We start from the raw sequence: 21,078 nt of genomic DNA, 5'->3' as shown, positions 1-21,078 counted from the left end.
CACCTCAGACAGACCTCCCCAGATACTCCCGGTAAAGTAGTCAGAGACCGCCTCTCTGAGGAAGCAGCAAGTGAAAAGTGAGGAAGCAGGCCATGTGTCACATGGGGGAAAGCATTCCGGACAGAGGGATCATCAGGTGCAAAGCCTAGAGGTTGTAAGTTCCTGTCTGAGGAAGAGTGCAGAAGTCTGTGTAGTCAGAGACGAGGGAGGAAGGGAGCACACTGGTGATGAGATCTGAGGCCATGTCAAGGAGGGTATTATAAGCCAGGCTGAGATGTTTAGGTTTTGTTCTAAGATCCGTGGGAAGCCATGAAAGGATTTTAAGCAGAGGAGTCACATTATATAAATTATATTTTAGCGTAAACAAGCTGGTTGCTCTGTGTGGAGAGAGAACAAACTAAGGGGAAAGACGGGAGCAGAGAAACCAGTGGAAAGGCCACTGCAGGAGTCCAGAAGTGATGAGACAGGATCAGACTAAGATGGTAAAAGGGGGGGGGGGTGAGGAGAGATGCAATTTTGGATTGATTTTGAAGGTAAAGATGCCAGGCTTTGCCAAGAGATCAGATACAGGACTTGAAAAGTAGAGAGGAGTCCTGGCTGACCCCCGGGTTATGAGCCTGAGCAGCTGGAACGATGGCGTCATCAACCGACATGGGAAATTCTCCACTAGGACCAGGTGTAGGGCAAGATCAGGCATTTGTTTTCGGATGTGTTACATTCGAGATGCACGTTGGACGTCCAAGTTGTGGTATGTGTTGGTTGAGTGAACAGTTGGGGACCAGGTGTGAAATTCAGGGGATGGAGGGAGGTCTGGGGCTGCAGATATGGATTTGGGGACCGTCGGAGGGGACAGCCGAAGCTATGGGTGTGGCCCAGTTCTTGTCTGAAGAATTGATTGCCCTCAAATGGATCAGTGGGAGTAACTGAGGCAGGATTTGGACTTTCCGAAGTGAGAAGAAAGAGCATTCCAGTTGGAGGGAACAGCTTGGGCAGAAGCCCATGGAGGTAAGAAAGCAGGAAAAGGACAGGGAGGGGGAGGTGGGGGTGAGAGAGAGGTGTGCCATTTCGCTTTGCCTCCAGCCACGAAGGAGAGTGTCTTGTGAACTCTGCGGGAGTGAGCTTGGGCATCTTTTCATAGATTTAAAGGTATTTATGGTTCTTGTTTTTTGGGAATTTTGTTTGTCTTTTGTTCATTTCTATTGGGTTGCTGTACTTCTCATGGATTTTTAGGAATTCTTTATATATTAGCCTTTTTTTGGTCTTTTTTTTTTTTTTTAAGTGAGGGTGATTTGAACGGTTGTGGTGTATTTATTCATACTTCCAAGACCTGGTATATGCCAAACCCTGTTTTAGGCATTAGGGACACAGTGGTGAGCAAGGCAAGACAAAAGTCTCTTCCCTCATGGAGCTTCTGTTCTGGTGAAGGAGGCAATATAGAGAGGAAAACAATATAGAGAGGACATTAGAAGTTGAGAAGTGTTATGGAGAAAAGTAATGCAAGGAGCGGGGCATAGGGAGTATGGTGGGGGAGGGTTTGGAATTTTAAATAGGGTAGACAGGGCAGGCCTCATTAAGGAGGTGACATTTGAACTTTCAAATGGCATGTCTCCTTCAGTCTGCAACAGTTCTTCAGTCTTCCCTTGACCTCCATGACCTTGGCGCTTTTGAAGAGGACAAGCCAGGAATTTTGTAGCCTGTCCCTCAGTTTGGTTTTGTCTGGTGCTTCCTCGTGGCTGGACTCAGGTTCTGCATTTGGGACAGGAATATCACAGAAGTGTCGCTGACTCCTCATTTCATTCTCTCAGATGGCTCATTTTCATACCGATAATGTTCGCTGTCAGGTTTCTCTACTGCAAAGATACTCTTTTTCCTTTTAGAATTAACTAACATGTATTTCGTGGAGAGATACTTTGAATCTATGTGAATATCCTGTTTCTCATCGAAGTGTGACCGACTGGACTGCTAGTGTAACCCCTAATTTGAGCACTCGTGAATTTTCTAACTCCATCATTGTTGACAATTATTAGTATTATTAGTTGATGTTCTACTGTAAAGAAAACATTTCCCTTATTCTCCAATTATTTACTCTTTCACCCATTCGTTTATATAGGTATGGATTCACGGTGTCTTGGATTTATCAAGTGCTGTTTCTGTGTTTCAGATGATTATGTTTTGTTTACTTTGGGTCTATTAACGTAGAGAACTACATTTATAGCCTTTTCTGATGTTGACCCAATTCTGCGTTCCTAGGATAAATCCTATTTGATCAAAACATGTTTGATAAATATACTACTGGATTCATTTAGCTAAGATTTTGTTAAGGATTTTTACATCTACAGATATAAGTGAAATGGGCTTGAAATTTGCTTGTATTATCTCACCTGTTTCAGGGATAGAGATTACACTAACTTCATAAAATAGACTTCTTTTATTCTTTTTCTAGTACCTGGAACAACTTCTATAAGGTAGCAACTAACTATTCCTTGGGAGTTGGGTAAATCACACTTATAAAAACCATTTGCCCCCCCCCCTTTTTTTGGTGGGGAGAGGAAAGCTTTTGACTACTGTTTCAATTTATTACTTTTTGCTCAATTTAACTGTTTCTTCATGGAATGGTTTTTGGCATTTTATATTATTCTAGGAATGTATTCATTTCATCTAGATTTTCAGACATATGTTTGTTATTTTTAAAAGTTCTGTTGCATCTGTAGTAAGTTCCCCTTTTTAATTTTGTATTTGGTGTGTTTGCATTTTCAGTCTTCTTTAATTGATCAGTCTTGCCAGGTCTTTCCTCTTACTTTTTGTTTAGAAGATTCTGCCTTTGATTTTACTAATCTGTTTGTTTTTCCCCTATTTCATCTATTTCTGTTCTCTTATTTCCTTGTTTTTTAAAAAAAGATTTTATTTATTTGAGAGAGAAAGAATGAGAGAGAGAGCGAGAGAGCACGAGGGGGGGGTGTCAGAGGGAGAAGCAGACTCCCTGCTGAGCAGGGAGCCCGATGTGGGGCTCCACCCCGGGATGCCAGGATCGTGACCTGAGCCAAAGGAAGTCCCTTAACCAACTGAGCCACCCAGGTGCCCTATTTCCTTGCTTCTTATTGAGGTTTGCTTTGGTGGTCTTTTTCCAACTTTGTGTATAACTTACATATGATAAAACGCTCAGATTTTAATTGTACAGCTTGAATTTTTACCTACATATACACCCACGAGGCCAGTACCCCAGTCAAGATCTAGAAACTTTTCATTATTCCAGAAAGCTACCTTGTGCAACCCTTTCTAGTGAAAGACACCCTCCCCACCTCCACTCTGCTCTATCATCAGAAAAAAAAATTTTAAGACTTCAAGTAATCTCTACAGCCAACTCAGGGCTCAAACTTACACAACTTTGAGATCAAGAGTTGCATGCTGTACTGACTGAGCCAGCCGGGTACCCCACCAACATGTTTTGATCAAGAACTTCACATAAACGGAATTATATAGTGTGTACTCTTTTGTGTCTTTCTTCACTCATGTTTGTGAGATTCATTGATGTCGATGTTTGTATCTGTATTTTGTTCTTTCTTATTGCTGAGTTGTAGTCTACTGTATGAGTAGACCACAATTTATCCACTCTCCTCTTGTTGGATGTTTGGGTTCCTAGTTTTTGGCTACTGTGAACACAGCTGCTGCTTTCCATGTACATGTAACAGGTCTTTTTGTTGGCATACGTTTGCATTTATTTGGGGGTAAATATCTAAGAATGAAATTGCTGGGTCATAGGGTAAGTGTACGTTTATATGAAAGAGCCAGTTTTCCACAGTGGCTGCATCATTTACGACTTCAGACCATGTGTAAGGGTTCCTTGTTGTGGGATTCCGAGAGCCCTGGGGGAGTAGGTGGGAAGCAGGAAGGGAACATGTGGGCGCCTCCAGGCTAAAAGCCACCCATCCTGAGACAGGTTCTTACAGGTGACCTCCTTCTGTTCCTATTTCCTGTCCCTCTGCCCTCTCCCACACCCCCCTTCCTCTGTCCCTGGGCAACACCCCCACCCCAAATCACCACCATATCACTTCTAGGGGACCCCTTCTTTCTAACCTTGCCTCCTACAGCTGGTGCAGGGAGATGTCACAATGCAAGCCAGTAAGTGGGGGAGGGGCTTTGCGTTCCCTTAGTACTTCCCCTTTCACCTTCTCACCTCACAAGCATCTGTTTGGGGGCGGGGCGGTTCCCGGCCCCATTTCCCGCCCAGTCTTTCAAGGCCAGGAGAGGGCAGCCTCAGCTTCATGTTCCACTGCAGTCAGACCTGCACTGAAAGCACACACATACTTGGGCATCACAGGGTGCAGACTGGTCTGTAGTGACCAGAGGGGTGGGTTCTGTGCTACATGGAGAGGACGGGACTAAGTGTGGGCTCCACTGGTCCTGATGTGGCATCTGTGACCTGGGACTGGCAGGCTGAGCTGCTCTAGCTCCACCCCTCTGGGGTCATCTGCCCATTGAGGGCACAGGGGTGACGGGTGCCAGAGTGCCCCACTGTTGTCCACTTGGAGATGCCCTTGGGCAGTCCCCAGCCCGAGGGAGGGCCAAGCATGGTTGAGGTTTAGCCCTGCAATTGTACAGTGGGTGCAGCTGCTGCTCGGAGGCAAGGCCAGGGGGTGGGAGGTTCCCAGTGCTGGCTCTAAGGGGGACTTGAAGCCCGATGGTGCCCCGCTGGTGTGGGATTTCCTGGTATATGGAGACCTGCTGGACTTGACAATGGCGAGGGGGCTGTGACCAGGATCTTGTGGGTTGGGGCACAGGCCAGAAGTTCCTGTTAAACCCCCCACCTTCATCCCAAGCTGGTAGCCCCCATGCACCAGATGCCGTGAATCCTACCACTGCCACCCCCGTCGGCCTGATGAGGCCCCTTGTCCACCTGTGCTTATGTCCCTGTGTGTGCGCCACAAACCATGCTGGTGCGTGAGAAAGAGACATGCAAGCTATGGACTTTTCAGCTTTTATTACAAAAAGAAGAGCATGATCCCAGCCCAGTTTTCCAACAGAAGTCACCAACTCAAAGTCTGACTTGGTCAGGCCCTCTCTGGCTGGGGAGTGGGCTGGTAGACAGGTGCAGGGCCCCACTCAGACCACCCACCACTTTACCCTCCCCTGCCCCGGGCTGGACACCCGACATATGTAGAGCTCTTGCAGCTGCTCACTGGGCCTCGTTGAAGCGGGTCACCATTGTCTTGTGCAGTGTCTCCTTGTAGGACTCAGTTGAAGTGACCCCATAGGAGCTGCCTCGGGCACCCAAGCCAGAGCCCCGCACCCGCGTCTGGGCCTACGTGAGAGAGGAAGGCTGTCAGGTGGGCTGCGGGATGGGGGTGCAGCAGAGAGAGAATGCTGGAGGATGGGGATGGGATCACGGGAGACTCACCTCAATGGGTGTCACAATGCCCTGCTTCTTGCGGCCCAGGCCACTACCCTCTTTCCAGCCCATGGCCTGGAGCATGCGACTGCCAATGTTGTCACTGCCCAGCCCATCCCGGGTGGGCTGCTCAAAGTCCCTGCAGGGGCCAGTGGGATAGTGTGAGTGACGGCCGGAGGGCCCCGGGCCCCTCCTCGTGGCCCCTCCCCATGGCCCCTCGCCCTTACACAGAAGCTGCGGACATGCCGCCGTACTTCCTCCTCTTGGGCTCTGGTGGCTCGGGGATGCCGTACTTCTCTCTGCGTTCGGCTGCGCGGTCTCGGTACTTCATTTGCTGAAAACACGTGCATGTGTGTGTGTGTGTGTGAGAGAGAGAGAGAGAGAGAGAGAGAGAATGGGGGAGCTGATCACTCTCTGCAGGAAACACCAGGGGCCCCACGGAGCTGGACCTGGCTAACAGGTCTGAGGTCCTGTGGGCAGGATCTCGTGGGTGCGAGCAGCCATGCAGCTGAGGGACTGGAGCACCAGCTGCCTGAGGGGACAGGCACTCGGCAAGGGACAGAGGGGATGGAGTCCAGGAATGGGTCACACCTCACCTCCATGTCATTCTTCTCCAGTGCTTCCAGCTCGTTTTCTGACAGGTGGGCTCGTCGGTGAATCTCAAGGTTTTGCTGCAAGGGGACAGACAAGAGGCGGCGTGAAGCGGCTGGCCCGGGACGGACTGGGCCAGGACGGGCCGGGCCAAGCCGAGCCAAGGTTCCCTGCCAATCCTCCCTCAGTTACCTTGTGCAGCCCGGAGAGCTGCTGGTGGCGGATGAGCGCCTCCTTGCTGGGGAACTGGCGCCGGCAGAGCAGACAGGCCAGCTTCTGCCAGTCAGTGAGCTTCTCCTCCCGTTCGGGACCCCCGCGTTCCTGCTCTTCCTCACTGTCGCTCTCCCCGCTGTAGGCTGCCACCAGGCCCCGAGGTGGGCTCTAGAGAATGCGAGGGTCGGGGAGGGAGGTCAGGCCCAGCTAGATTGGAGCCCCCACCCCTCCGCTGCTCTTCTTGCCCGGGCCACTCACTGGGCGGTCGTCGCTGGCCAGTTTCGGGAGGTCCATGCTGGTGTGCTGTCTCTCGGCTAGTGCTCCCTGGGGTGGATAGACACACACATTCAGGGACTCCACAGAGGGACCACTGAAATGACAAGACTGGGGGGCAGGTAACAGAGGGGTGGCCACAACACACCTTCTTCTCGAGGATGGCGTAGCCGGCATCTGCGGTGGCTGACTCCCGCCTCTCGTCGTCTCGCAGGGAGCTGATGGGCTGGAAGCTGTTTTTGAAGTTTTCTTTCTGCTTGTTGAGACTGCGGGCCCAGCGTTCCATGTCCTTGGCAATCTAGGGGTAAGGGTGGAGGTGAGGCTCTCAGGGGCCCTCCAGTGGCTGGCACCGCCAACTCCGTCCACTGCCCCTTCCTGCCCTGTGGCCTCAAGCAGGGGTGAGGAGGTGGAGGTGAAAGTCCCCATTTCTCATCATTGTGTTGTCAGTGCCCCTGGCCAAGCCCTCTTGGGCTGTGCCTGTCCTCCCAAGCACCCACGTGACCCTGCTCTTTGTGTGCTTTCATCTTCTCATTTTACGGGGCAGGTGGTGGCTTTCTCTAACTTCTACATGCGATACTATGCCACATTCCATATTCTGTCCGCCTCCCCGGGGTCGACACCTTTTTCAGAATTTACCAGGTTGCCAAGGGAACACTTAGTTCTTGCTTCTAAGTGCTACACCCAGACTGTCATACTCTTCCTCCACAGAAAGACACCGAAGTTCCCTCCAACTGCCCACTCCTACCAGATGCTGCAATGGCCATTTTCCACACCCTGATGGGCCCGTAAGAAGTTCTCTGGGGGAGACAGACCTGGACACATACCCACGAGTGGGGTTCTGGGCCCAAAGGAGGTCTGTGTGCCCACTCGTTTCCACAGGCAGGGCTAGCCTGGCTTCTGGCATGCAAGCAATGCGAGGATTCCCACCAGGGGACAGGAAAGCTGACTGAGCTCGCCCAGATGGGCGGCACTGGCCACTCAGGGAGGTGGGCCGCCCTACCACATACTGAGGAGACTGCTCTGGCTCGACGTCATACATCAAAGAGCAGAGCTGGGCTAGCAGCCTGGTCTCTCTCGAGCACAGTCACTGCCATGTACACAACTGCCCCTCCCCCAGCAGCGGAGGCTTAAAGCGGATAGAAATGCATTCACTGGAAGGCACCAAACAGCTAGCCAGTGACTGCTGGGCCCCCAGTGTTCACCTGTTGGGCTGTCTTGGTCTTGTGCTTCTCCTTCTTCTCTTTACCCTCCTTCGAGGGGGCCCCTGTCTCCTTATGCCCGTCGGCCGACTGCTCCAGGGCAGGAACGTAGGTCCGCCTTTCCCCGTCCCAGTATAGGTACTGCTGGCTCTGAGCGTTGTAATAATACTGGGAGAGGGGCAAGGGAGGGGGCATGAGGGGAGACCTCAAGAGGGGGAACTACAGACCCCACCCGTTTCCTGGGCCACCCTATCACCTGGGAGTTGGGGTCATAGTAGAGACCAGTCTGGGGGTCATAGTAGTAGCCAGACGTCTCATCGTACTGGTAGGTAGAGACGTCAGGAACAGCTGTGGGGGGGTGAGAAAGGGGGGGTCACACTCCTCTCTGCTTTGTTAAGGAACTCCCCGCCCCGTCCCCCACCCCACCCCACCCGCAGGCCATGGCTACTCACGATACTGGCTGTAGGACTCCTGGGCAGTGGGGCTGGTGGCCGGTGGCAGGGCAGAGCTAGGATGGGTAGGGCTCTGGAGCTCAGATTTGAGCACAGCGGGTGACATGATGGTATATGGCTGGTCACAGGGCCGGACAGGGGAACAGGGCTCAGTGTCTGCCGATGCCCCCTGCGCGCCCCTTCCCCCCAAGATCCCCCCAGCTCCCTCACCTGGCTGTTGGCGGCAGCACCCTGGCTGCCGCTTGCTTCGGCTGCTGACTGCTGGTAGATGCCAGGGGCGGCACCAGGCTGGGCGCGGGAGAAAGCCTGCAGTGACACAGGGTCTGCCCCAGGATCCAGGGAGGCCTCCGCACCTGTAATGATGGACAGGGAGGGAAGGAGAATGCTTGTGAATGATGGGGCCCAGGACCCCATGCCTGCCACCCCCCGCCACAGGCTCAGGGAAAGATGCTGGGGCTCACCTGCTCCAGATGGGTCCCCTTTGGTTCCAGTGATGCCGGGGCCTTTGGTGCCCTTGAGGTAGCCATGGGCATAGAGGGAGGACTCTGTGCCCTGGCTGCCGCCATAGCCCTCATCCTGTTGGTAGTAGCTGTAGTCGACCGGTGGCTCCTCGGGGGTGGCCCAGGCACCCTCCCCACCCTGGGAGGCCTGAGGGGCAGTGGGAGGGGCTTATTAGCAGAGGAAGGGGCGCAGGGGGAGGGGAACCAGCTAAGAAGCATCTGCCCACAGGTGAGGCTAGTGTCTGTGTGCTGACAGAAAGCATGCAGGCCTCAGACAAGTGAAGTGTGAGGGCCGCCCGGCCACAGCAGGGCAGGGCAGCGGCAAAAACAAGAATTGACCGAAGACTCGTGCCAAAATGCTCCCAGGGCTGACACTGGTACATGTGTGGCGTAGTTCAAGCGCTGGGTGTCAGGTCAAGGAAGACACCGTCCTCCCCTTCTTTATTTTCATCTCCCAATTTTCTTTCAGCCACTTATAAATTCCGTTTTATTAAAGAAGTTGTAACAATTCAGGATGATAAAATAACCAAATAGAAGCGAAAAGCAGCCACGATGGTGTTGAAGTTGAAAGCCTGGGAGGAGGTGACTGGGAAGGGAGCTGCGGCGAGGCCCCCAAAGCCCACGGCAGCCACTGTGAGGGTTTGGGGTCCATGGAAAGCCAGACAGCAAGCCAGCCCTCCTGGTTGCAGAGAGGGCGCGGGAGGGTCGAGACTGTGGCCCCAGTGTGGGGATGCTGGGGCAGAGGGGAGTCTTTGAGTACCTGTGAGATGGCCCACTGGGCCGCGGCAATAGCAGTGCTGGCCACAGAGGCAGCATTGATGCGACTGCCTTCGTTGGAGGCCATGTCCCTGGGGAGGATGTCAGAGACTAGGAGTGAGATGAGAAGCCCCAGGCTGGGGGGCCGGCTGGGAAGGGACACAGGTGGGGTCCTGACCTCTTAGAACCCTTGGCAAACTCAACGTTGATGGTCTTGCCGTCGATGGTGAGCGGCGGGTGCAGGGCCTGCAGGATCTGCAGTAGCTGGGCTGCCTCCTGGAACGGGAGGAGGGGAGGCAGGGGCACAAGGGTCAGGCCCGGGGAGGCCCCCGGCTCCATTGCCCCATTGCCAGGCTTGGAGCCGCGGTCAGGGGCTGGGGTTAGGGTCCCTCCTCCCCGCCCCGGGGGCCGGGACCCTGGCTGCCCGGCCCCCCCCTGTGCCGCCCTCACCACGATGGTGGAGAGCTGGATGAAGGCGAAGCCACGATTCAGTTGGGTCTGCTTGTCCTTGATGACGCGAACATTGGAGGAGGATAGCACCGCGTAGGGTGCCAGGGCCCCCAGGATGGAGTCCATGGTGCTGTGTGGGTTCAGGTTGCGCAAAATGATGGCTGCGGGAAGGGGCCCAGCATTAGGGGGCACCCCGGATACTCTGCTCCAGCCCTACCCTCTGGTGTCTCCCCACTACCCCTCTCCTCTGGCCTCCGTATCTTTTGCACCTGCTGCTTCCTCTCACCTCTTCCTCCTGGATAAACTTTGCTTGTCAGTCCAAGTCCCAGCTCAGTCGCTCACCTGCCGAGACCCTTCCCAACACACCCCCAAAGTCGAGTCGGGCAATGCTCCTCCCCTGCTCTCCCTACATCACGTCGGTCCCCCCACCAGGCAGAGACCCTGGGAGGACTAATTCTTGGTCACCGCCATCTCTCTGGCCTTGGAGAGCCCAGCCCAGACACCCTAGGGCAGGGAGAAAGGAAGGAACAACTGACTCACTGTCATTGGCGTTCTCCGAGCTTGGCTCCGAGCCCTGTGACAGGGCTTGGGAGGCCAGCACTCCCTGGGCCTGGTAGGGCTGTGGCAGGGGGAGCAGACCCTGGCTTAGCTCCCGTCCACCCAGCGGCAGCGTCTGCTGATCCAGCCTCGCGCCCAGGGGCAGCTTCTGCTCTGCCTCTGTCAGGGGCAGCAGAAGACAGGCCGGTGACAAAGGGGGAGGCAGACTCCAAGGCTGGTCACCCTTCTCCCCCCTTCTACCCATGTCCCGGGGAGGTGGGGAGGGAGGAGGGCCTCACCTGACTTGGGCACGCCACACTTGAAGCACTTCTCACGGCGTTTGAAGTTCTGGACACCACACTGCGAGGCACAGGCCAGGCTGTCAGAGTGGGTGTGGCTTTCCACTGCACCCTCCAAACCTGGATCCAGAGATCCCCCAGGGAACCCCACCATGCCCCAGAAAGGAAGGTCCCAGGGTCAGGGGTGGCAGGGGGCCCTGGCTGTCATTCCCAGTCTGTGACTCTTCACCTCACATGGTCTCAAGTTTGTCCCTCAGTGCCACCTCCTCAACTCAGGAAATCAACAACTCCCCCACCCGTGACAAGTGCCACCTCCTCTGAGGTACCAACTGCCAGGACCGCCCCCTTTCTTGTCCCTTTAGCAGGTTCCTCTTCCTAAAACTTGCTTCCCTCTTCAGAAACCTTCAGTGTTTCCACACCTAAAAGCCAGTAGCCCCTCTCTGGCCAGACTCCCATCCCTCCTTTATCTCGAGGACTACGCTGGTGTTCCCGAGAACCCAACCCTGGACATGGCAGCCTCCAGGAGCCCCCGGCTTTTCTATGCCTGGAGGTTCTACATTTCTATCTCCGTCCCACGGTCAGGCCCCACGCACTGCTCCTGTGCCAGGCTCTGCCCCGCAGGCCCAGGACGTTAGCCCCCGGCCTAACAGCAGGGAGCAGATGTAGCACGGGCGGGGGGGGGGCAGGTTTTATCTGTGGGGACCCGGGGAGGGGAACAGTCCAAGAGGGGCATGGCTCGCTCAGCTGGGGACAGTTGGTGGGATGTTTGATCTGGGAGGCCCAGAAGTTTGCTTTGGTTCGGTCTGGTTTTGCTGGGAAGCTAGTGCTAGCAAAGGGAACAAGACATTCTCTGTAGCTGGCGCAGGAGGGTGAGGAAAGAGGCAGAAGTGGAAGCTGGAACGGGCAGGTGACACTGGATTATGGAGGGTGGTCACGCTCGAGCTCAGACTTGGGGGGTGGGTTCTAAGCAGAGGCGGAGGGGCGTGGTTAGAGGTGGTTTCGAGGAATGTTACGGGTGAGAGGGCGAGAGAAAGACACAAAGGGCCAGCACAGCAGAGGAGAGGTCCACGGCGACTGAGGGAGAGGGTGACGGTTGGTCTGGGCAGCGGGAATCGCAAGGGAGAGCATTTTTGTGATGGAAGCGTCAGGACCTGGTGACCAACAGGATGCGGGGAATTACAGGAGGGTAAAGGAGAGAATTCCCTGGTTTTGAGGAGTCTCTGAAAATATAGGAGGGACAGAGTGCCACCGTCACTTCGTCCCTACCCCTGCAGAGACAATGGACACCTGCCTTCTGATAACACTCTCTCTTTTAAAACAAAAAGGTGCCACTTCCCTTGGTAGGCAGAATTCTTACTGTGGGGAGGGTGGGGGGCTCGGCCAGCTCTCAGTCCTCCCCTTAGGTCTTAGGGCTGCCAGCTGGCTGCGGGAGGTGGGGCTGTGGCAGCACAAGGCTACCTCCGGGCTGCTTGGGAGGCTGGCCCCAGGGGAGAGCCAAACCCAGGGTACCATCCACGTCCCCTGTGATCGGGTGCAAGCCATGCCTCAAGGGTAACCCACAGTGGCACCCCTTTGAGCCTCAGGTTCCTTGTAGGGAATACAACTGCAAGACCCTACAGCTTGTGGCCTCAGCCTCAGGTAGACATGACTTTGTCAGAGTGTCTGTCAAGGTTGGGCCACCTGACACAGGCTCCCAAAGCAGCCTGTGTTTCCTTTGGGAGAACAGGCGCACGCTAAAGGGAGCTAACCGTGGGCTAGACGTTGTCCCAAGGGTTACCCTCTCAAGCGCCACACCGGAATCCTCCCAACCCCCTTGGGGGAGAGGGGTCATCGCTATTCGTGTTTTGGAGGTGAGGAAAGTGAGGCAGAGACCAAGGAGGATGTGGGAGGCTCCAATTCCAGCCAGCCCGGCTCGAGAAGTCCACACTTGACACACCACGCCATGCCTCCACCGTCACTAGTTAGTCGCTTATGTAAAAACTTGTGGAAAGCCTACTCGGACTTCAGGCAGGACTGCGCCTCCTGAGGGCAGAGCCTGGCTTCGAGTGAAAGCCCAGTACACCTGGGTGGGTGGGCAGGCGGCAAGGGACGGTGGCTACTTGAGCTGAGCCGGTCCCCAACACCTATGCCACCTCAGAGGCCCCAGGGGGACAGACGCTGCCGCCACCGCCGCTGTCTCTATCCATGGCAACCGCTGCCCACCGCCCCTGTACCTTATTACACAGCCAGTCCTCATTGATCTTGGGCTTGGGGTCGCTGTAGTGCATGGACACCTTCTGGCCCAGGATGTTGAGGGAGTGCTGCGGGAAAAAGCAGAGCACAGTGAGGCCCAGGCAGCAGTGCCCCACGCACCGTTTCAGCACAGGAGAAGAGAGTGAGCGAGCCCTTCAGCTGGATGGATGAGGGACAGGGAACGGAGGGAGGTCGGAGAACGGACGAGGGAAGAAGGAAGGGAAGGAGGGAGGGAAAGCGCCACAGCCCTTGGGCGCAGCTGTTTGCTGCCTTTCCGGGCACGCGCACGCACACGTGAACACACGCCACCAGGCACACAGTGCTCGGCTGACCGACGCTTGCCGGACAGTGGGGAAAACCCCCCACTCGACCCTGACACTGCCAGGCCACACCCAGGGCCAGCACTACACAGGCTACACTCGGGATGAGGGGGACGGGGAGGGGAGGGAGAGGAGGGGAGAGAAAGAGAGAGAGAGCGCACGCGCGCTAGTGCTGGAGAAGGGGAAAAAGAAAGAGCCATATTTAAAAGATGGAAGTTCCTGCTGTGAGGCTGTCTTCCCGGGGCTGGCTGGGTCCTGGGCCCACGGCATTAGGGCAGAGCTGGCCCCAGGGCCGCCCTGCGGAGCCCCGCTTCCACCACATCTGACCCTTCCTCCCCTGACGCTTTCCTTCCGTGCCCCACACCAGTGAGCCAGGCTCTGGGTAGGTGAGCAGAGCAGGTCCTTGGGTCTCTGACGGTCCCAAAGCTGCTGGGTGGGGAGACCTTGTCAGGTGGGGGAGCAGGCTCCCTTCCCTTCCTGACAGCATGACTCCTTGCTGAGAAGGCAGGCCTGCCCCCAGCGGAGTGGGCAAGTGGTGACTCCTGTGGGGGGTAGGTGCGGGGGAGGGCTAGGGCATCTGAAGTGAGTTCTATCGCATTTGGCTGGTACTTTAGATCAACAGAGCGGTGCTGGCCTCTCGCATGGAAATCAAAAGGCCAAACTCACATGCAGAGAGCTGGCAAAACGGGACTTGCTAGTTAGTGTGCCAACAACTAAGTTCCCCAGTGGCTAGACTTCCAGTGATGCCTGAGAGTGGAACGAGATCCTGGCTCTGCCTAAACCCCGGAGCAGGGTGGTCCCCGAGGAGTGGGAGCCTCCATGGAAGGAAACCTCCCCCCTCCCCGGTGGCCCTCTCTCCAAAAGCTCAGCTGGGAGGTGGAGGGGCAGCGCTAGTGCCTGGTGGTGGGAAGGGGCCAGTGGTGAGTGTGGGTTCTTGATGGGAAGCCCAGTGGGTAGCAAGAGATGGGAAGAGGAGATAGTGAGGGTCAGGAAGGGGGAGAGAGAGGGGGCGGGGGGGATGGGACACAGGGCCACAGGGCAGGGAACTGTGTCCGTAAGAATCAGGCGATGGGGAGCGCTCGATTACAAAGTAGTATTTGTTTGGGGGGGGGTTCAAGTGCGGCAAAGCAACCTGATTGGCTTCCATCCATCGTGTAGCGTCCTGCAAGTGACTAAACTCGACGAAGGCGAAGCCCCGGCTCTGACCTGGAGACAGCATTCAGATACAGACGCAGTGGGTTAGTCAACAGCTTTGGACACACGGCGTTCCCGGGGGTGGGACCCGAGGGGAGAGGACCAGGGGGGCAGAGAGGGAAGGGGGGGAAGAGGAGAAAAGAAAAAAGGGGGAGAGAGAAGTAATCAGAGAAAGACCAGGGGGTGGGAGGCAAGGTAGATGGCCTGGAGGGTCAGGAAAGAGGGACGGGGGAAGGAGGATAACTGAGTGGGAGAGGTGGGGGGGAGGGGGAGATACACACACGCCAGCTGGGAAGAAAGACAGAGAGAGGGGCTCAGGCAGAGCTGCCTGGGGTGACGGAGACGGAAAGGAGGTGGGAGGGAAAGGGGACAAGTAGAGATCTGTGTCAGAGGACAGAGGGCGGATGGGCAGGCTGCTGACTCCACATGGGCCAGAACAAATAACTGAAGGGTGGGGCCCAGCATGAGGCCACTGCCCAGGAGGGGTCCTGGGACAGGTGTTTCATCAAAGCAGCAAAAGAGAACCTGGGCCAGGCTGCTTGGTGAGGCTAGGAAGGGCTCCAGGCCCATCAGAAACCAGGGGGAGTCAGGGACACAACGTCGCCTCGGCCTTAGCACAGTGCAGGGGAGGTGGGCCTTACCAGGGAGCCTCAGGGCCAAGCTAGGAAGATTACAGCCACCCACAGTGCAAGTCCTCCTAGACAGCAGGAGAATGGGGGCCAGGGTTGGCCAGGCAGACCTTAAAGAATCACTGGGTGCCTGGGAGAAGTGCCAGAAGGGGCCGCACCTAGGACACCACCTTATGGAGAGAGAGAGAGAGACCAGAACCCTGCCACTGTGCAGTTTGGCTGGGGTGAAGCAGAACAAGACCTACATGCTACCAAGAGAGACTCCAGGCCTGGCCAGGGCTGGGAAAGGGATCCAGGGCTTGAGGCTGCAGGAGAGCTGCTTCTCTTCTGCAGGTACACACACGGGGAGGCTGAGACATGGCAGGGCTTGGGGGGGGCATGCCTGATCTCCATAAGAGTAACTGTGAGGATGCACAGGAGGATGAAATAGTATGATCTGGGGTGGGGGATGGAGGAAGGGAGGGAAGAAGAGAGAGACAGAGAGGAAAGTGGGGGGGGAGAAGAATAGGGAGAGGGGGAGGAGGAGGAGGAAGAGAGAGAGAGAGAGAGAGAGAGAGAGAGATATGGAGGTGTGGGGAGGAGAGAGACTGAGAGATGGCGAGAGAAGCCCAGGCAGTGAAGCCCCACTGTGCCTGCCTTGGGGAGCCTGGGCCAGAGGTCCTGCAGAGACGACTCCCCCCCACCACCCTGCTAACCTCAGGCCAGCTCCAAGCAGCCTGCAAGAGGGAGGGAGGGAACAAGCGAGGCCAGAAATCCTGGCTGCTCCTTGGGATGCACCCTTGGATAAGAGCCATCCCCTGCCTCCCCTCTTGGGACACGTGAGTGGGACCGTGTCAGACCTACTTTCTGGTCACAGGCTGTTACCAGAAAAATGTGGGGGAGATCGAGGGGCAGGGGAAGGAGAAGAAGGGAAAGGGAAGGGAGTATATGGGGAGGCGGTTACCACCTCAGATACTCAGAGTCCCAAAGAGGAGGTTCCCCGGAGCCTGGCCCTGGCCCTGCCCCCGGGGAGCACTCAGCTCAGTGTTGCACCCCCTCCCCGACAGCCCCAGAGCTGTGAGGAGTATGGGTTGAGGGGAAGAGAAGAAGAGAGGGCACCCCCAAGCTGCCCATTCCCAGCTGTGGCAGGAAGGCAGGGCAGGGAGGGTGAGGGAGAAGGCAGAAGCAGGAGGGAGACTGGAGGCTGAGGCTGGCCAGCGGAAGGGGAGGCACTGGGAACAAAAGCTCACCTGAGGATTTGTTCCGCATCAGCCGGACCTCTCGTGCTTGCACTCCGTGGGACTGCAGCTGGCCCCGGATCTGTACGGGGAGATATGGGTGGGGGCAGGCTCAGCACATGGGGGCCACCGGAGGCCTCCGGGACCCTGGAGGGCTGCTGGCGACATGCACGCACTGCCTCCTCTCGCTCTCTTGGGCCTTGTCCCCAAGTGGCCACAGCCCTGGGCCCGCACTAGCACCTGCTCTCAGCACTCGGCCCCAGACTTGCAGAGAGTGAGTGAAATGAAAGGGGCATGGTGTGGGGGCGGGGGCATGGCAGCGTGATGACCCTCAGAGGCAGAGAGCAAGGAAAGAGGGAGCCAAGCCAGCAGCTGAAGAATGGCCTGCGGGGGGGTGGGGGGGGACTCTGACGACAGGCTTGGTGCAGCCGCCGTGGTGAGGGGAGCTGGGGCTTGCCCTGAGAGACCCGCTATGCGAATACCACAAAGGGCAGGACCACAAGGGCAGGACCGGGTCTGAGCAGAGCCTGGCCGTGTGCCCCCAGGCCATGCGTGGAGCAGTATCCTGGGGTGGAGACCAAAAGGTGTGGTGACAGAGTTTGGAAAGCTTTCTGGATGAAGCCAGAGGGAAGCTGCGGAGGCAGTCTGGGGTTTGGACCAGATGAAGTAGGGTCTCTAGGCCAGCGGTGCTTCTTGCAGAAGCCTGGGAACATGTCCTGGGCATTCTCGGGCGGCAATCTTATTGCCTCTGGGCCTCAGTTTCCTCATCAGGTGAAAAAAAAAGGAGCTCTCGCTCTCTCTCTCTCTCACACACACACACACACACACACACACACACACACACACACACATACACACACACACACACAGAAACACGTGAGAATGAAAAGAAACACGGAGGAGCTCGTTAGGACTGCAAATACTCAGGGAGGGCTCAGGAAACAGCAAGAATGTAGGCTCTGGAATCCAGCTGCCCGGGGCCAGACCCCAGCTCCATTGCCACTCGCTGGCCTGCCACTCACTGCCTGTGGGACCTGGGGCAAGCTGCTTCACTGCTGGGGGCCTGGCTTCCTCATCCGTAGGATGGAAACACGCAGAGTACCTTCCCTGCAGGGTGGCTGTGAGGATTAAATGAGACCTGGCCTGTGGCCCACCCTGTGATCAATCCTTAACACATGTCAGCACGGAGCTACTGTCTGACCCTGAACATGGCAGGTGGGCCAAATACACAGGTGGGATTTTTCTCTGTGACAAAATGGGCAGCTGGTAGAGTTTGGAGAAGAGCTGGGCAGAAAACGCAGGCAAGCGGGCAGAGAGGAGACTCAGGGAGGCTAGGGAGGAGACTATTCTAGTGGCCCTCTGGGGTTTTACTGGGGCTCGTTAGGGGAAGCCTCTATGAGAAGGAAACATAAGAAAAGGGAGGAATACGGAAGGAAATGTCATGGAGCACAGGGTGGGGAGGCTGTAAGTAGCAGCAAAGGAAGTCAGAGAACGCAGGACTCTGTGGCCAGGCCATTGAGATTTGGCGCTGCTGACGGAAGAGGGCAGAGGTGAGGGTATGGGGAGAGAGTGTGAATAAAACCTCAGAAAATCCCAGGGGACCCTCCCTATCCCCAGGGCTGCAGGGCCCTGCATTATCTCTGCCACCAGGAATACCCGGCTCTGGGTCTGGTGAGCATCTGGCCCTCAATCAACATATACAGAATGGATGGATGACCAGCGGAATGTTCCAGAGGAATGCCCTGTTCCCTCCCACACCCACCACCACAGCCCCTTGGCCAAGCCAGCCTATCCGACACTCCTCCCTTCCAGACCAGGAGAGTACAAAGGCCTGCCCAGAGGACGGAACAGTGCTGGGGGAGAGAAGGGATAAAAGGAGCTGAGGTCGGGGTGAGCGAGAAGCTGAGGGCCCTGGAGGAGACCCAGCCTGGCCTCCTGCTCTGCCGCCTGCCCGGGGCATGGGGGGGGCACGTACGTCATCCTCAGTGGCTGCCTGTGGCAGCATCCTCAGCATGACGATGTTACTGGCCTTCTCCTCCTCCTCCTCCTCCTCATCCTCCTCCTCCTCCTCCCCTTGCTCGGTCCGATAGTCCTGGTCCCGATAGTCGCCGTCTCGGGGGAAGCCTGGCGGGCCGGTGGGGCTGTGCCTGTGCCGCCGCCGCCGCCTACGCTGAGTCTCGGAGCCCGGGGAGGCCTCGTAGGAATCCTGGCCAACAGAATGAGACGAGAGACACCAGACGGGCAGTCAGTCTGGGGTGGGCCTAGGGGCTGGCCGCTGGCTCTCTGAGGCAGACAGGCTCTGAAAGCCAGGGGTGGGCGGGCTCCGGCTAAAGGCTCAGGGCAGGCAAAATGGGTCAGGCCTGGACTGCAACCCTTCTGGGATGGGAAACTGTCCCTGGGATGCCTTCTGGGGGCTGCCTTGATGGGAGCGGGGAGAGGCCGGTAGCAGTATTACTGTGGGGGAGAAACTCCCACAGACAGGTGACCAGACGCCGCCTCAGCCTCCTCGCGTCTGGGGTCAGCACACTAAATCCTGCCCTGTTTCTCCCTCCTCCTCCCTCACCAGCTCAGCTAGTATGTGCACAATTCTTTCTTATGCCTTACGATTTCCAGTTTGGGCCAGGGTTTCACGAGTAGCTCAATATCTCATCCAGAGCCAGTCAGCAGGGGCCTGCAAAGGTGTGAGGGCCACAGCCCTGCCCCCAGGCCCCGATCCTCGTCCGCCTGGCCAGTCCTCTACCACCGCTAGGCTCCCTCCTGACAGGGTGTGGTCGCTGAGTCCTTGGGTGTTGCCCAAGCCATCCCGCCAGGACTAAGCAGGCCGGGCCAGGATCCACACCCCTTCTGCCCTGGGGGGGGGGACCAGATAACTCAGCACCCCACTCCCACTCTTCCCAAGGGTCCACCCAGAGCCCCCTGGTACCCTGGAGACATCCAGGCACAGATCACAGCTGCCAGTTGGGAGGCCTGAACACCCACACTCTGTCCCCAGCGGCTGGGTTGCAAAAGTACACTTCCCACCCTGCTGGATAGGAGACCTGCCTGCTTACTTGGACCTGGGCCCTGACTATCCTCTCAAACTGGGGTTCCCTTAAGGCAAGTCTGCTGCTTCTCCTCAGATGGTAAACATCATGCCTCCCCTCCTCAGGCTAGGGCTAACTACCCAACATGGAAGTGGCTACCCCCTGAGCTCAAAGGAGAGGCCCTAGAGGGTCTTTCCCTTTTGTAGAGGGGCTCTGCCGCCCCTGTGAATGCCAACGGTTGGCCTCCCAGGGCTACTCTGCTGGGTGATACCCAGTTCCCCTACACCCTCCCAAGCCCACATGCCGGGTCCCATGCAGGAGGCTCTTCAAGGGCCCCAAACTGGTTGGGAGCAGGCAGTGAAGGGCTTGCAGTGAACCATGGACCCAAATTAAAAAACAGGGAAGAAGGGAGAGAGGTGATGGCCAGGGGCCCTCAGAAGTATAGAGCCAAGCATGTGGAAGTCAGGGAGACCCAACTCGGGAGAGGAGCCCTCACAGAGGGGAGTGGGGACAGACCCTCCAGGTGAGGCAAAGCCACTGAGCACACTCTGAAGGCACGGGAGCCGAGAGCTACCTGCACATGGTGCTACAAGCTGAGGCCCTGCAGGACTCTGTCCTCCCTGGCCCTCACCTCTGCACTCTGCTCCTCAGACGAGTCGTCGTAGTCGTGCTTGCCCTCCTGGCTACCGTACTCTCGGGGATACGAGCGGTAGTCCATGTCCCGGTAGTCGTGGTCTCGGCTGCGGTTCTCCCCACCATCATCTTGTGAACGGTCAGTGGCTCCATAGCGGCCAGTCCTATCCCCACGACCACCTCTGAGGGAAGAAGAACAGGGAGGGATCAGAGGGCAGTCCTTTCTGCAAGGTGCAAGAGGTGGGGGGGGGGCTCCCACCCACTCAATCCCTCTAGACCCTAGATCCCACTCCTGACAGGGGTCCCTAAATCCTGACTCCATGAGGTGACCTGGGCCCCACCCCTCAAAGATCCAATCCACTTCTCCTTCCCTCTGCCACCTCCCTGGTCCATGCCTGTCCTCCTTCACAGGGCCCTCAGGTGCGGCGTCAGGCCGGTCTCACCTCCACCAGGCCTCTCCCAGCTCATTCCCCATGGCCTGAATGTGAGCAAGTGTTCTATAAGGCAAAGCCAACCAAGCCCAACGACTGCACTCCCTTCGATGGCTCCCTCTTATTCTCACCAAGGTCCTGCCAGGTCTGCAGGGTATGTGGGGTGAGGTCCCTACCGCCCTCTCTCCCTCTGCCTCATTGTGCGTGGTGCTACCCTGACCCTCTGTTTCACTATCACCCTGCTAGCCCTGCCCGCTGTTTTGTCAAAATTTTTCCTACTGTGATTACTGTAAAATAATTATCTCGAAGTTGATTTCATGTACATTTCTCTCTTTTTTTAAGATTTTATTTTTAAGTAATCTCTACATCCAAAGTGGGGCTCGAACTCACAACCCCGAGATCGAGTCGCATGCTCCACCGACTGAGCCAGCCAGGTGCCTCTCACATGCGTTTCTTTGATGATTTAAAAAAGTACTAAACTGTGAGTTCTGGGAAAGAGGGGACCACATCCAGAGGGTCCATGGCCCTACTCCTCAAAACTTAGCTTAGTACCTGGTACTTAGTAGATGCCCAAGAATTTTTGTTTGATGAAATAAGGCCTTAAAAAGTATTCTAAAAGCAACCAATACATGTTTACTTAAAACAAGAAAAAAAAAAGACATCATAGTCGACTACTGCTAGCAGGGTCCCCATCCTGGTCAGGAACAACACTGTTAGAATGTCTAGTATCAACACCACTATGA

The 21,078-nt window shown here is 56.5% G+C and overlaps 1 protein-coding gene across 12 annotated transcripts in view; it reads right to left on the bottom strand.

Annotated features, from left to right (window-relative positions):
- Positions 1–4,963: 4,963 nt before the first annotated feature.
- RBM10 (RNA binding motif protein 10) overlaps positions 4,964–21,078 on the bottom strand; it is a 28,398-nt gene continuing 12,283 nt past the window's right edge. For 2 of the 12 annotated variants that reach the window (XM_026513450.4, XM_048213475.2), the window contains exons 3-24: positions 19,903–20,086; positions 18,224–18,454; positions 16,261–16,330; positions 14,341–14,414; positions 12,870–12,956; positions 10,657–10,717; positions 10,361–10,537; positions 9,821–9,981; positions 9,549–9,646; positions 9,375–9,462; positions 8,576–8,690; positions 8,325–8,467; positions 8,115–8,232; positions 7,919–8,010; positions 7,666–7,830; positions 6,612–6,761; positions 6,449–6,514; positions 6,170–6,358; positions 5,983–6,057; positions 5,614–5,720; positions 5,396–5,525; positions 4,964–5,299 (exon numbers count right to left, since the gene is read on the bottom strand). In XM_026513450.4, coding sequence (XP_026369235.1) covers positions 5,174–5,299; positions 5,396–5,525; positions 5,614–5,720; positions 5,983–6,057; positions 6,170–6,358; positions 6,449–6,514; positions 6,612–6,761; positions 7,666–7,830; positions 7,919–8,010; positions 8,115–8,232; positions 8,325–8,467; positions 8,576–8,690; positions 9,375–9,462; positions 9,549–9,646; positions 9,821–9,981; positions 10,361–10,537; positions 10,657–10,717; positions 12,870–12,956; positions 14,341–14,414; positions 16,261–16,330; positions 18,224–18,454; positions 19,903–20,086 — 2,707 coding nt within the window. In that variant the 3' untranslated portion in view covers positions 4,964–5,173. Of the gene's footprint in view, positions 5,300–5,395; positions 5,526–5,613; positions 5,721–5,982; positions 6,058–6,169; positions 6,359–6,448; positions 6,515–6,611; positions 6,762–7,665; positions 7,831–7,918; positions 8,011–8,114; positions 8,233–8,324; positions 8,468–8,575; positions 8,763–9,374; positions 9,463–9,548; positions 9,647–9,820; positions 9,982–10,360; positions 10,538–10,656; positions 10,718–12,869; positions 12,957–14,340; positions 14,415–16,260; positions 16,331–18,223; positions 18,455–19,902; positions 20,087–21,078 lie in introns of all 12 variants that reach the window. The other 10 variants (XM_026513448.4, XM_026513451.4, XM_026513449.4 and 7 more) reach the window with 7 other exon arrangements.

The sequence above is a fragment of the Ursus arctos genome, chromosome X (genome assembly GCF_023065955.2).
Source record: "Ursus arctos isolate Adak ecotype North America chromosome X, UrsArc2.0, whole genome shotgun sequence".
Classification (NCBI taxonomy): domain Eukaryota; kingdom Metazoa; phylum Chordata; class Mammalia; order Carnivora; family Ursidae; genus Ursus; species Ursus arctos.
The sequence above is the reverse complement of the archived record's forward strand: the minus strand, read 5'-3'. Positions and strand labels throughout refer to the sequence as shown.